Below are 15,306 nucleotides of genomic sequence, written 5' to 3'. Positions count from 1 at the left end.
CATTGTAGCAGATAGTTGGAGGTGTAGCATTGTTCCCTGCATTTTATGTGTTTATTATGTTAATTGGCCAACAGTTTGGTCTGCCTGTATCATCAGTACTGTATTTTAACAATCTCAAGTAATTTGATGCTATGACTGATCTGTGAATTTTAAGTCTCTATACTTTCATCATTTGGAAAATCTATACATGTAACCAGAATTATGTCAACTATCGATTGGAGCCTATTATGATGGCAATTTTTTTTTTTTTTGAGTGACGAGGGAAATCTTCATCACTGTTCGATGGTGTGTACGGGATAAATTTAGCATTGCTATTCTGTGAACCTATTTAGGTTGTTTATAGTTGATGACTCAAACTAAAAATGTTAATAAGTTGTTCCTACTGGGAGTCGAACTTGTAAGTTTGTTGTTATAAGTCAACAATTTAATCAATTTATTAAAATTGTCTTCTTCTTCTTTCTTTTTTTTTTTTTTTTTTTTTTTTTTTTTTTTTTTGGGGGTTACAACATCTAGTATCTAGACTTTTAAAAAATTAAAAACAATTGAGCATCTGCTACTACTATTCCAACGTGTGTGTATATATATATATATAAAAGAAAGATTAGTTATATTATGAAACCATTCTACTCATATTTTTCACATCCAGTTTTAAGTTTTACCCACCTTTCACTATTATCATCATCTTCACTATTGTCATCATCGTCACCGCTATCATCGTCATCATCACGATCATTGCTATCATTGTCGTTGTCGTTACCGTTATCATCGACGTAGTCATCACCACTATGATCATCATCACTGCTATCATCATCGTCGTCGCTATCATCACTACTATCATCATCATCGTCGCTATCGTCACTGCTATCATCATCGTCGTCGTCATCATCATCATCATCAATGAATTCATAATCATCATCATCAATGAAATCATCATCATCAATGGATTCATTGTAGATCCATTCAAGAAAGAGATTGAACAAAGAGTAAAGGATAATCAGGATAAGCTGAGAAGTTGTAATGAAACTCATAAACCGGAATAGGATTCTATAGTTGCCATTTTTGAAATAATATACATAATATAAAGTTGATGCTTGTAGAAGAAGACAATACAACCAAACCAATATAGCAAACTTGGTAAACATGATTAATAATATCTAAATAGCTTGTAGAATGATAGAATGATGAAAGAAGATTATAGAATGATGAAGAAAATTATAGAATGATGAATGGTTTATATAGTATTAGCTAGTTATTATGTTTAACGATTTTAGTATGATTGGGAAACCATAAGTTAATCTTAAACCAGTTAGAATTTTAGTATTTTAGTATGATAAGCCAACTTTAATCCAATTAGGATTTTAATATGATGGGTATGTATAACCTTTCTATAATTTATCACGTGAATATATATAAATTATATTTTATAATTTTTATTTCTTTGCTAGCTTTGAAATATTAGTAGTTCCAATGCAACCAAACTCTTCTTGATGTGAATTTTATTTATTTGTTTAATATAAGTGCATTTATAAATATTTAATTTCTTATCTAGTATAAGACACTAAATTATTATATGTGTAATAATTCATGTATAATATGACATTTTCTTTTCTTTCTTTCAGATGGGTGATTAATTGATAAATATATTTGTATCTATTATCTATATCTATACTACTGCGTGTGTATTTGTTTGTTAATCGTTAGGTCAAATTGTATTTGGGTTCGGGTCTGTAAGTCGGAACTATATAAGCCCAAATGATTGGCCCGAAGACCATACAGAACAGCCCAAACCTAAAGGATATTACCCCGATTAGGGTTTTATCAGGCAGCGCAGCTGCTCTTCTTTCAAAGCTCGCAAGGAGAAAGATGCTCGCACCCTCTGTTTATTAGAGCATCCACATCAGTGGATATTAGGGAGATAATGTCAGATGAATTATCTTGGGTGGGGATAATAACAAATGTAGGGTGGGGTTATTTGTTGAAATATTTATCCTGCAAGTTCAAACATAATGTCAGAAAAAAAAATGGAAAGTAATGCAGCCAACGCACGGACTGCGCGTCTCGCGCAGTCCAAGAGGAAAGCCGGGCGCGTGCACTGCACGCGTCCGGTGGCGCGTCAGGCGCGCCTGACGCGTCAGATTACTTTATTTTTTTTATTTTAATTTTTTTTTTTGTTTTGTTTTTTTCTTTTTTTTTTTCTCTCCCCTCCTACATTCTCTTTCCTAATCACTCTTACATTATCTTCACATTCTCCCCAACCAATGTGGATGCTCTTAGAGTATTTCAGGGATGAGTATTTCAGGGATGGGACACATGGATTAGAAATTACGGTGACTGTTACGCTCCTGTTAAGTACCTTAGCTTGCATGTCAACTAATTAATGAGGTGACCACTTACGCGACCCGCTTCAATTCGGTTCCAAATTGATGGTTCACAGTTTTATAGTAAAGGAGGTGAGTCAGAATTAATAAAATCTTGTATGAAATGTTCGTCTCCAAATCCAGGTTCAGTACGTAATTCAAATTGGATTATTTTTGCTTTCCTGTATATATTTTTATTTCTATTTTTTTTTAAATAAAAGAGCTAATTCATTAATCATATGATAAAAAGTTTACAATAAGATCGATAGAATGATAAAACAATTCTTACAATCAGACATTGAAACAAATTTTTAATGCTACACGAAACTTGAATCTCTGACTATTTTTCAAGATTGAAGCTGAATTCGTTTGGAGAACCTGAATCTTATTTGATATTGTTAATGATCTTGCTACCCAAATCTGACTCTATTGCGGCTCTTCTGTCCATAGACAATATCTCCATTAATCTGAATTGCATATCAATGTTCAGATCTTCTTCTTCGGTGCTCAGGATGAAGCATATCAATGTTCAGATCTTCTTCGGTGCTCAGGATGAAGCAAACATACCCCATTATCAGAGACCCTATGTCTCAGCTCGTGGTTGAGTCAATGCTCTAGTAGGCAAGAAATATTAACCACAATAAACAATACCAATGAAAGTTTAGTGAGACTGATCTAAAAGCTAAATAAGCAAATGGCTGGTGTAGAAAGTAAGGAATTTTTCCATGTCATATTCAATTATATATTCATAAATGAAAATTTTCTTAAATGTCATGTTCATATATTTGTAAGTGCTGGCGAACCAAAACAAGAAGTCGTGTGGTGGATGAAGATTCATTAAACAATTGGTAAAAGACTTGATGAGAATGAAGACTAAAGACTTATAACTATCATATGACTTAATGCGTTCTTTGACGACTAAAAATACTTTTAAATCCACTATCTTGGTGTTTGGTGCATTTCTTATTTCTTGTTCTTTCATATTTTAATTCTGGCATAGTTTCTGGCATTGGTCCAATTTAATAGTTTATCTTAGTCAGATTTCTTATTAATTAACTTGCATTCAAGATTCACTCCTTTTTGAGTCCATCCTTGAAATACTCTAATAAACAGAGCCAAAGAGTGCGAGCATGCTATAGTACTAAAACTCACCCTCATCAAAATCATTCTTCCTTTCTATCTCTCTCGATAAACTTGGAAGACGAAAGAAGATTTCCCTCCCAACTTTAAGAAAACCCTCCTAACTCATCTCCACCTACGACATGCAAATCAAAGAATTGATGAGAGCTTTGAAAATTGACTCATCTCACAACTCAGAAGCAGCTATATATTTATTTGAATACAAGAAGAACAGGGAATAACCGAGCAAAATATCAATATGAAAAGGAATATGATTTAGCCACTTGTTATACCATGGACTAGGTTCACCTTGCAGGTCCACATTGCAAGGTAAACCGTAGTCCTAAAATATATATATGCGCTAACGAATGTTCAGGAAAGAACTAAGAACCAATCGCAATTGTCCATATGTCCAGATTTAATAGATTATATGTAATTTTAAAAAAAATGTGGTGGCATTTTCGTATATAACTCGAATTTTGGTGCAAGTAAAATGTGTGAAAAGTGCAAGTAACTGACTAACTGGTGCAAGTATGCAAGTAAAATCACTTCAAAGTGCAACCATTTTCACTTAATAGTGCATGTTTAATATTAATTAGTGCACCTAATGATAACGTTTCGATCCCCACCTATGTGAATAAAGCAAAACATTTGGCCAGTCCCCTACCGCTTAGTGCGCTGACCGTAGGGACGGGAGATTAGTCTTCTAGCTATCGGCTGGAGGGATACTTAATATTGATTCTCAACGTACATTATTTATTGTACTATTAATACGGAGTACATTGTATTTGCATTTTTAATACATTTTACTTGCACTTTGGTGCACTATATAAAACTATTACTTGCACTTCAATGTTCAATTATTTACTAAAATGGCACCATGTTTAAAAAAAAAAAAATGGAAAATTGTAAAAAATGCCCTTCTATAATTGACCAATTATCAATGTCGCCCATGAATTATGAATGGTGTAAATGTTGCCCCTCAATTATAAAAATGGTGCACATATAGCCCCTCCCGTAACAGGCCTGTGAGTCCACGTTAGTCTACACTGTTTAGTTGGGGTAATTAAGTAATTTACTTATTTTTTCCTTTTTCTTTTTATATTTTCCCTTTCCCATCCTCATTTGAGACCATCGCTGATTGAAGAACCGGCAGGTCCCGATGTCGAAGCGGAGGTTTGAGCAGCCGATGGCTATGGAGGAGGAGGAGTAGCTTCCTCTTACTTTTTCCCGATCCTCTGGCAGCTAATCTTCCTTCTTCTTCAATTCCTAAATTTCCTGCTTCTTTTCCTGATCTTCCTGGTCTGTTCTTTCTTATCGCCGTCCGCGGCCGGTGGACTCCCCTCTTCCACCTTTTCCGGCGACTTTTCCTCCGCCGGCGCCTTCGTCTTATCTTCCGGAGGCGGCGGCACCGCTTCCTCGTCCACGTACCAAACCTTAACGCCGATCTCGCCCTTAATCTGTGAGAAAACGATGCGCGAATATGTGAGAATAGTAAACCAACGCCTCCGATCCCTCCTGCACAAAACTACTCCGGGCGATCTTAATCCTCCCACTGCGGGTTCAGATCCCGAAACTTAGTCGTCGCTCTTCCCACTGCGGGTTCAGATCCCGAAACTTAGTCGCCGTCCGCTGTCGCTGGCCGTCGAAATCCACCAGAACATAGGCACCGGCGGTGCCCTACCCATCCTTAGGCATCAAATTCTTCGCATTACATATCTCCACAATGAGCTTTCTGCTGCGAATCTACTCCGCTGCCATTACGGTTTCAAAATCCACCAAAGAGTATACGAACAACGAAAAACGTTTCAATTACTTGTGGCGTATGAGAGGAATTTACATAGAAAAAAAAATGGCGAAAGTGAGTTGGTGAAGTGGGTGACGGTTCCACTCATACTTAAAGAGAAAAGGTAAAACGACGCTCCCTTCAATGGCGATGGTATGAGGAGGGGAAATGGAAAATATAAAAAGAAAAAGGAAAAAAAAGTAAATTACTTAATTACCCCCAACTAAACGGTGTAGACTAACGTTGACTCACAGGTCCGTTACGGGAGGGGCTATATGTGCACCATTTTGATAATTGAGGGGCAACATTTACACCATTCATAATTCAAGGGCGACATTGATAATTGGTCAATTATAGAGGGGCATTGTTTACAAATTTCTCAAAAAAAATCAGTGTTTCTGATCCGTTAGATTTGAACACGTGAACGACTGTGAGTGATTCTTAGTTCTTTCCTGGACAACTCGTTCTCACTTGAACATCCTCCTATATATATATATTATTGTAAATTGTAAATTGTAAATGTGCTAGTTTGAAATAGAAATTTAAATTGATTGAATGATATATACATTTCTATTTATTATTGTAAATGTAATCATTTGAAATATAGTTATAATTTATTTAACACTAATATAATTTATGACGTACCCGTCCTATAAATTACAGTGACATTTTTGTTTTGTATTGGTGATATAACAAATGATACAATCGTGATACTGTGCACTAGGGCGCACATAGCACTGTGCACTTTGCGCCTCCCAAAACGACGTCGTTTTGTCAAGTTGTTAAAAAAAAATCATCTGTTTCGAATGCACATAAACTCATAACAGAATACACAAAATTCATAACAGAATACACATAATCTACATAATACATAATACACATAAACTTTTAACTGAATACACATAATAGGATTTGGTTAACATAATACACATAAACTCTTACTGAATACACATAAACTCATTACACAATACACATAAACTTTTGACTGAATACACATAATGGAGTTTGGTTAAAATAATACACATAAACTCTCAACTAAATGCACGTAAACTCATAACACAATACACATAAATTTTTAACTGAACACACATAATGGGGTTTGGTCTGTTCGGATGGACAAAGTGACGTTAGTATGACATTAACATGAAACGCCCGCGTTTTGTGTCTGGACACACATTACTATGTGCGCTGTGGTGCACGATATAAATTGCCTAAATGATAATGGGAGCTTTCCTGAAGACTTTGAATAAAAATAAGACGAGTCAACTAAAATGCGTTGTGGGCCAAATAATCCAATTTTTTAAAAATTTTAATTTTTTGCTATCATTTTCGGTGATGCTTCCAGGAAAATATTGCAACCTAATCGGTGTTGACGACTAATGTCATAGCATGTGTATATATATACAATTATCGTTCAAGCCTTCAAGATAAAACCAACTAAACATATATTTTCCCTTTTGAAACTGTTAAAAGTTTTCTCATCATGGGGACATCTTTATCTCAAATTGATCACTTCCTCGTCACCTTCCTCATCTTTCTAGTTACGGGGTTGTGCATTTGTAGCGGAAGCAACAATACTGGGATTTGCAAGGAAGAGGAGAAACAGGCGCTATTGTGCTTCAAGGAGGAGTCAAAAATTCTAAGGATAGAGCTGATTGTTGCACTAAATGGGAAGGAATGGGAAGGAATTGTGTGTGATAATGTAACCGGTCATGTCATTGAACTCCATCTATCAACTAATCTTGAGGATAATCTTCCAAGAGGTAAACTTAGTTCTTGTTTGCTTGAAGTGAAACAATTACGTTACCTCAATCTTAGAGGTATCAATTTCAGTGAGTCTCACATCCCCAATTTCATTGGATCTTTGGTAAATTTGCAATATATTGATCTATCTTTCACAAGCTTTGAAGGAATCATCCCCCATCAACTTGGAAACCTTTCACATTTGCATACTTTACGTTTGATAGACGAGGCTCTCAAAGCTGACAGCCTTGATTGGTTATCTAGTCTCTCAAATTTAAAAGTATTGGACTTGTCTTTTGCTAATCTTAGCATGGTACATAATTGGGCTGAGGTGATTAATATGTAAGATTTTCCCTAATAATATATATTATATATTATATAATAGGGCCTTAATTAAGTGGTGCAAGTTGACTAGGCTTATTAAGTGGTCTGGTTCGGACTTAATAACTAGTAGTTGTTAGTCAACCAAACACTGTGCCTAATATAAACCTGGATTGATGGGATATAGGTTTACGGATTAGACAGCACATTCAGTTACGGTACTCAGACTGCTCAGTAGACACCAATAGACCATCTAGGGTTCTGAGTCAGGTTTGAGGCAAAACATGGCTAACAGTCTACCGTTAAGAGGCAACACAACAGCATCAACTATGGCTGGAGATCCCTACATGGCTACGCTTCCGCTCTCATACGAGGTCAGATCACTAGTTTACTATTGTTCAATATTAGTTAGATTATTATGTATCTAACATTTGGTATCAGAGCCTTTATCAATCTCTGCTTAGTTGGTTGTATTGCCTAAAATCAAAATTAATTAATATCATATACATTGATTTTAGTATATGTTGTTTTTCGAAATATTGTCTTCTGGACTTGATTTATTGTTGTTGCTAAGTTGTTGCCGTTTCTTTTTGGGATACACCGCCATCGAATTTTGGCTGGAGGAATACGGTTCGAGGTAACAAATTACAGAGTCGTGGCAGTGTTCGTTGGAAATCAGTCATTAGATGCTGCACATTCAGGCGTCAATACTGTCTTGGTGTCAGCTCTCTCTCTCTTCTTCCTTCAGTGGCGTCGGATTCCGTTGGGTGTTTCATGGAAGCTCGCCGACCGGAGATGCTATGGAAGAAGGGGCTGACTGGTTCACGGGCCACGGGCGACAACAAAAGGAATCCGAGGATTTTGCGATGTAGGACGACGGCGATTGTTGGTGCTGCGGCGGAAAAATTTGGGAGACGTTTGCCGTTGGGTTGGGTTCCTGCCTCTGTAGTGCACGCCGTGCCCACTGATGGCGCCAACTCAGGCATTGGTCGCTCCTCGTCAAGGATAGATGGCACTGTTTTATTGGCCATGCTGAGGAAGAAAGATCGGCTTGGAAAACTGATGCAGTGTGCAGGTTCCTGGTATGCCACTTTCTAAATTTTTCCTTTATTTACCATATTTTATTTGCTTCATTTAATATAATACATATTAATTATGGTACATGGTAATTATTTAATTTAAATTGCCATATTTATATTACCATAATTAATATTGTATATTATTTTGGCAAATGGTAAATATAAAGTAATTGTATAATTTTGAAATATTGATGCCCTTTAGTTTCCTTAATTTTGACATTAAATTCATAATTAAATTATTATTCAACTTTTGGCAAATATTAAGATTTAAATTTGCTATTTGAATTTTAATTTAATATTGAGGTTATATTTAATTGTCTGAAATATTGCAATTTATTTACGATATATGGGTTAATAATATATTAATATGCAAATCCAAGCATGCTATGTATATTCATAAATTAGTGTTATAGTTATACATTCATAAAGTATGCATTAAGGTTGGATTTAGCATATTATTAACTCATAAATTCACTATTAAACATCATTCAATTTTGGATCCTTAGGTCATTTTAGGTATTATGACCTACTAAAGTAGCTTGTTTGGTTTCCTCTTAATTTTGAGCACATTTTAATTTCATGTGTCTATGGACTTTAGAACCTACTTTGAACAAGCTATTTGGGACCTATATAGGGTCATTAAAGTATGGATCCCACCATTTTGTTTGATATTCTAATAATAATTATAAGTCCTTATAACATGTTTCTTAAGTTTTAATTATTACTAACTACCATATTTTGGTATTCATCGTTGGTAATAATATTAAGTTTTGGGTCTATTTCAGTACTTAGACCATTTTTTATTCATGTTATAATTCACTTGGGTCATTGAGGTTTATGTGCCTAATTTGAGTGATTAAGTGCTATAATTATCGTTTTGGCCTGTTTAGAGACATTAAGGATTTAATTGTTATTTTGGCCATTAAGAACTATAACTATTTTTTAAGTTCGATTAAATTTTTAATCTATCAATAGTTTTTCAGGGCCTTAATAATAATATTAAGTCTTTAATTTTATGGCAAAAGCAATATAGTTGGTATATTGTCTATATAATGGTAATTTGGTTATTACCTTAACTTTAGTCTCCCTAAGTATCATAATAGTCATGGTTAATTATTATGTGGTAAAATTGAGATTAGTATTTGGCATCCCTTAATTAAAATTTTTCCTTTATTGTAATTATTATTAATTAGCATTATTAATTACTGTTATTAAGTTTAGGGGCTAATCTCATTTTATTACTTTTCATAATAATTATAATCTAATGGTAATCTGCTATATTTGGTACATTGGCATGATTACCACTTCATTTTACATGACTATTAATGTTGGTAATTAAGTCCTACCAATAAATTTTTTAACGTACCATTGGACGCTGCATCGAGTTTATTGACACCGATAGTGAAGATTGGGAGAATTCTGGAGTCTTTTCTTCTCTTGTGGATCGTCATCGTTGTTAGCGCAATGGGCAGATGCGGTTTGCATCATTAATGTTAGCCATTAATTATCTTCTATGGTTATTATTGATAATTAGTGCTACAGTTACAGTTAACCGCTAATTTGGACTAGCTGCATATTTTATCTTTAGGGGGCGTTTGGTTCAGGTCATCTTAGATTATCTAGGTAATCTGAGTCTGGTAATGTTATATTACCTTGTTTGGTTCAAGTTATAAGATTACCTGGTAATGTTATATTACCTGAAAGCTGATGTGGCGGTAATGTTTCAAGGTAATGTGATTACCTCCAATTTTTTAGGTAATCTTAGATTACCTTGCATTATTCCAACTTTGCCCTTGTTAACTAATCCTTATATAATAATAATAATAATAATAATAATAATAATAATAATAATAATAATAATAATAATAATAATTAATATATGTTTATATAATCAAATATATATGTGTATATTTATATATTTAATTTTTTTAATATTTAAGCATCGATTACATTCATACATATAAATAAATAACACACATTATACATATATACATACATATATATATATATATATATATATATATATATATTATTGAGGACATTATTGTAAATTGATCCATATAACCTAAAATATAACCTTGAACCAAACAAGGTAATATTATATTACACTATCCAAACCAAACACACAAGGTAATCTTACATTCCCAACATCTCACATTACTTTCCTGGAGGTAATCCTATTACCTGGGTAATCTAAGATTCCGTGAACCAAACGCCCCCTTAGGAAAATGGAAACATTAAAAGGTGCATTACCATACTTTGATTTGTCATTATTATTAATGTTAATAGTGATTATAATGTTACTTATTACTATTAATAATTAATTAATGATGACACTAATATTGTTATGGTATTCAGATATGTATCTTGAATTGTTTTCAAATAAATTTATGTGACAATATTCCAGTTAAGAAAATAGTTTTCTTGAATTAATGTTTTTCGGACTTCAAATTTTATTAAATTTTTTAAAATTTTATCTGAAAACATTTATAAGTGTTAGAGGTTTTAACCATTGTTTTTCCATATTTAGTCTCCTACTTAATGTGATAATATTATTATGGCTATTTATTGCTATTTTGATTATTTGCAATTTTGCCATTAATAATAATAATATTATCAACTGGATTATGGAGAGTGATTTTGAATCAATTTAGTAATTTTGGAAAAAAAAAACATATTTTCTAGGCAAATGACTTTTGCCATTAATTCCATAATTCATTTAGTTCTTTGAATTATGATTGCCCATATTTGGTTAAGTATATGAATAAATGAATATTTAGTTTAAATTCATATTCTTTAGTTGGTTCATACTCTTTAGATTGTTTTATGCATTCGATCACATTAAGTGCATAATATTAAGTTTAATTATGCAATTAGGGTTTATGACATTTTCATTTACAAATGATAGCATATCCTTTTGGTTTGATATTGTTTGAATTTGTAAATTCAGTTATTTCTCATGAATTTGATCTTCATGCATTAAAACATTTTACCATGGGCTTATAGTTTAAAAATTTTAAACTATATATTCAGTACATTATTATTCAAAATGTTGGGTCTCTTTTGGTTTGGACTCATCGGTGTTTGAATATTAAGTTTATACTTTAAAATCTCATATTGTAAATTTGCTTTAAGTTATGCATTTTATTTAGAATATATGAGTTTAATGTTTAATTTTATGCATATTCGTCCTAAGCATAATATTATGTTTTAAATTATGCAATTTTATTATGCCTTTAGCAATGCATACTTTGAGATGGAATTATATTAGTTCCTATTTAAGTTGGACTTATGCATAAACTTTAGTTGCGGTAGTGCCTGAATTTAAGCACGTTTAGTCCGCTACTTTTAGTTCACCATTTAAGCTTTAATCATAGGTGAACCCCACAGTTTTCTGGTGTATACCATACAGTTTACTGGTTTATACCCCAAACAGTTATACATTAAGTATATATGAATCGGTGAGGCATACTAGTTTTAATGGCCATGAATTAAGAACATCTTGTGCCATTAGTCTCCTTAAATTGATACTTTATTTAAGGAATTGGTTTTCAGTGAGACTTAGTCTCTAACCGCCTTTCCTTGGAGTATATTTAGATTTTCCCATCACAATCTGGTATAATCTATTTGTCAAAATTTTAAGTATTTCTTGCCAATGTGATTTTATTTCGGTTTATTAAAGAATAGCCAAAGCATCTTTAATTTACTGAAATATCTTGAGTTTTCAATCTTGGTTAATTAAGGAAATGCTACAGCATGTTCAGCTACCTAAGATTATTAAGTTTTAATCACATAAAGTTTATGCAAGGATTTGATAATTGTCTAGTGATCTTATAATTTTAATTTGGTTTGGGAGTAGCCACAACATCCTTAATCTGTTAAAATTATATATTAAGTGGTTTATTTTGATCACATAAAGTTTTGGACATATCATTTGTGATTAATTGTATGTAATATGATGAAATTTAGCCCACAGGCAATTTCGTTATATTTTTATAATTAATCAGGATGAAATACTGGACTACGGTCATAATTTAGCCCACAGGCAATTATGTATCGGAATGTAGTTTAGTAGTTTTATCAGTGACGATAGAAATAAATCAATTTATTTACTTTATGGTTATTTATAAATAATTTCCAATTCTATCATGAAGTTTAATTTTATGATGTAAATTTAGGTCATATTTCTTAATTTGCCCACAGGGATTAAGAAATGGAACATGATCTCTTAAGTTTTTTATCATAATGATAGCAATGAATCTTATTGACTAAAACTTTAGCCTACAGGCAGGTTTTATGTCATTTGATTCTTCAACTCATTTGATAATGGTTTCATCATAAATAACGTTTTTCAGTTGGATCTAATTGAGTAAAACTTTAGCCCACAAGCAAGTTTTATGTCACTAGATTCTTCTGGCTCTTTAGTAATTGAGATAGAATATTATCATAAGGGTTTAATTGGATTTAATAGAATTAAAACTTTAGCCCACAGGCAAGTTTTTATGTCAATAAATCCCTTAACCCATTAGATAATAATTTTATCACAATTCTTAGAATTTATAAATTTAGTTCAATTATAATTCTAAGTTTCATGATTTGCATTGGCAAAACATGTTTTTCAGTCACTTCCCAAAATTTAGTCACTTCTATTAATTGATCCACGAATCTTGCTCGGTTCTTCGGACTAACTGTAGTAAGTTACGTGATTTGACATACATCTTTTGGATTCCAATAATACTAAAATGTATCTTTTGAGCCAAATTCTAACTTGGTTTTGGAAGATGTATTTTGTTTTTTTTAGTATGTCCAACTATGGTGGGAATTATATCTTCATTATTTAGTTGGACTTTAATTGGAACCAAAAATTGATTATTTAGTATGTCCAACTAATGGTGGGGAATTTAGTGACGGAATTTTCTGTCGCTAAACTTAAAAATATCCGTCGCAAATTTCCTTTCCGCGACGTTCGAATGACCAAATTTGTTAGGGAATAACGACGGAAAATTCCGTCGCTAAATTTAGCAATAAAAAATTTCGTCGTTCTTTATTGTATTTAGCTACAAATTTACTACAATTTTTGCCCGTCGCTAAATTTTAATTTTTTTTTTTTAAAATCTATCGATTAATCAAAATATTACATACCTGTATTAAATTTATAATATAATACTTCAATACTATAATTACAAAATATATTATATTAAAAAATTCAATGTCAATAACAAAAACAAAAGTATAACATCGTGAAGTGTTACATCATTAGAAATGGTGCCAAATATAGCAATACACATAATCTTTAAAAAAAGAAGATATAACTCAACATTTTTAAACACAGAATTATGAAAGGCAAAGATGGTCATTTTACTTTTCTTTTGCCCCCCTTTCCCTTCTTGACTCTTGTTTGTTCTCCAGGCATCAAAGCAAGTGTATAGCTACCTAATATTCCTTCCATCCAGACAGACGCAGAACCTCACGGCTTTGATCCCGAGTGCATCATTGACTCCCACTTTCACTTCTTTTTCAGCGAAGGATCAAGGACCATAACTGGACGAAACACCTGACTCTGTGATGATTGCCAATTGAAAAGGCAGATAAAAACGCCCTGATAAGATGGAAATTATGCCACAACTTAGCAACAATTAGTGAATGTGATGATTGCCAATTGAAAAAGGCAGATAAAAATGCCCTGATAAGATGGAAATTATGCCACAACTTAGCAACAATTAGTGAATGGCATCACAACACAAAAGCTTGGAAACATGGGACTCAACTAGATGATAGAGTAGGAAAAAACCTTCTCTGGGTTGTTCACCTTGCCTCACAAGGTGACATAATTTGATAATATGATTGATCACTTTGATGGTACTTCCTAAGCAAGCCCATTAACTTTCTTGACATTTCATTGTCTTGTTCGCGAATGCAAACCTGGTCATCAGGGATTTAGAAGAATAGACAAACCAGAGAATATTTAACAAAGTACAAAACATAACCAACATTTTCTTTATGGAAGTATACTCGCTAGGAAATCCTACTCCTTAGCAAAGATTCAAAATCCAGAAGTTTCTAGGAAAATTCTAGTTGATGCTTCTACACATGGTAACTCTTATGTCAACACATGTTGTTGTCTTGTTGAACATAGAGCTTTAAATACACCATTGCAGATGCAAAGAAATATTAATTCTATTTGAGAGACCCAATTACAATCAATCTTTCTCATTTAGCAAATGTCAAAGATTCAGTACACATCCTATCAAACTTTACAGCTGAACATAAAACAAAATAAAGCATTTTCTATTCAGTACAGTGGATAAACTAGTTTTTATAACCAATGGGTTATTCTTTTGTTTTTATAATTGTTAATGTGCAATTAAATCCCACCAGAATTGTTAGCTGGGAGAATGTGACCAAATACTGTCCACTAATCTAACTCCCATCTTTATATAGAGTCAAAATTATATTTGACCAGAATGGACAAGTCAAAATTCATGAGACCTCCTATACCATCTATTTTCTACAATGCACTAGGCTCATACAAGAAACATGAAAACATAGTGGAGAATTCTACCTTTGAGAAGTCTGCAGCGAAGTCATCGCCCATTAAAGTCTTGATGATATCAGGTGAAAGCATTCGGCCAACAAGATAGATAGAGATCTCACCGTAGCTGATGTACCACGTGGTGGCTAATATGCGCCGGCTCGATTTGTTCTCCATCTTCAGCTCCTCCGCCTCCGACAGGCACTCCACCATGCCCCTGCACCTCCCGCCGGCATCATCCAGCTCACCAATTCGCTGTCCCCGCTCGCCGCCGCCGCCGCGGAAGCCAAGTAGGGGCTTAGCATCACAATAACACAGAAAATCAAACTCAGAAACAAAAGAAGAGAGAACGCCATTTCTGTGCTGCGA

At 33.3% G+C, this 15,306-nt stretch overlaps 1 protein-coding gene across 1 annotated transcript; it reads right to left on the bottom strand.

The window, feature by feature from the left end:
• Positions 1-14,201: 14,201 nt before the first annotated feature.
• LOC109148868 (protein transport protein Sec24-like At3g07100) lies at positions 14,202-15,300 on the bottom strand. The gene is made up of 2 exons (XM_019296625.1): positions 14,968-15,300; positions 14,202-14,327 (listed from the first exon to the last, which is right to left on the bottom strand). The coding sequence occupies exons 1-2, from the start codon at positions 15,148-15,150 to the stop codon at positions 14,211-14,213; spliced, it is 300 nt and encodes a 99-aa protein (XP_019152170.1). The 5' UTR covers positions 15,151-15,300; the 3' UTR covers positions 14,202-14,210.
• Positions 15,301-15,306: the final 6 nt, after the last annotated feature.

The sequence above is a fragment of the Ipomoea nil genome, unplaced genomic scaffold, assembly GCF_001879475.1.
Source record: "Ipomoea nil cultivar Tokyo-kokei standard unplaced genomic scaffold, Asagao_1.1 scaffold2144, whole genome shotgun sequence".
Lineage (NCBI taxonomy): Eukaryota > Viridiplantae > Streptophyta > Magnoliopsida > Solanales > Convolvulaceae > Ipomoea > Ipomoea nil.
This window is presented reverse-complemented; position numbering and strand designations above follow the sequence as displayed.

Bases quoted from the DNA above. Each gene is read 5' to 3' on its own strand.
- LOC109148868 (XM_019296625.1), bottom strand. From the start codon at position 15,150: ATGGTGGAGTGCCTGTCGGAGGCGGAGGAGCTGAAGATGGAGAACAAA. The intron at 14,328-14,967 runs GTAGAATTCTCC...CCTGATGACCAG, and splicing joins TCGCTGCAGACTTCTCAAAG to GTTTGCATTCGCGAACAAGA.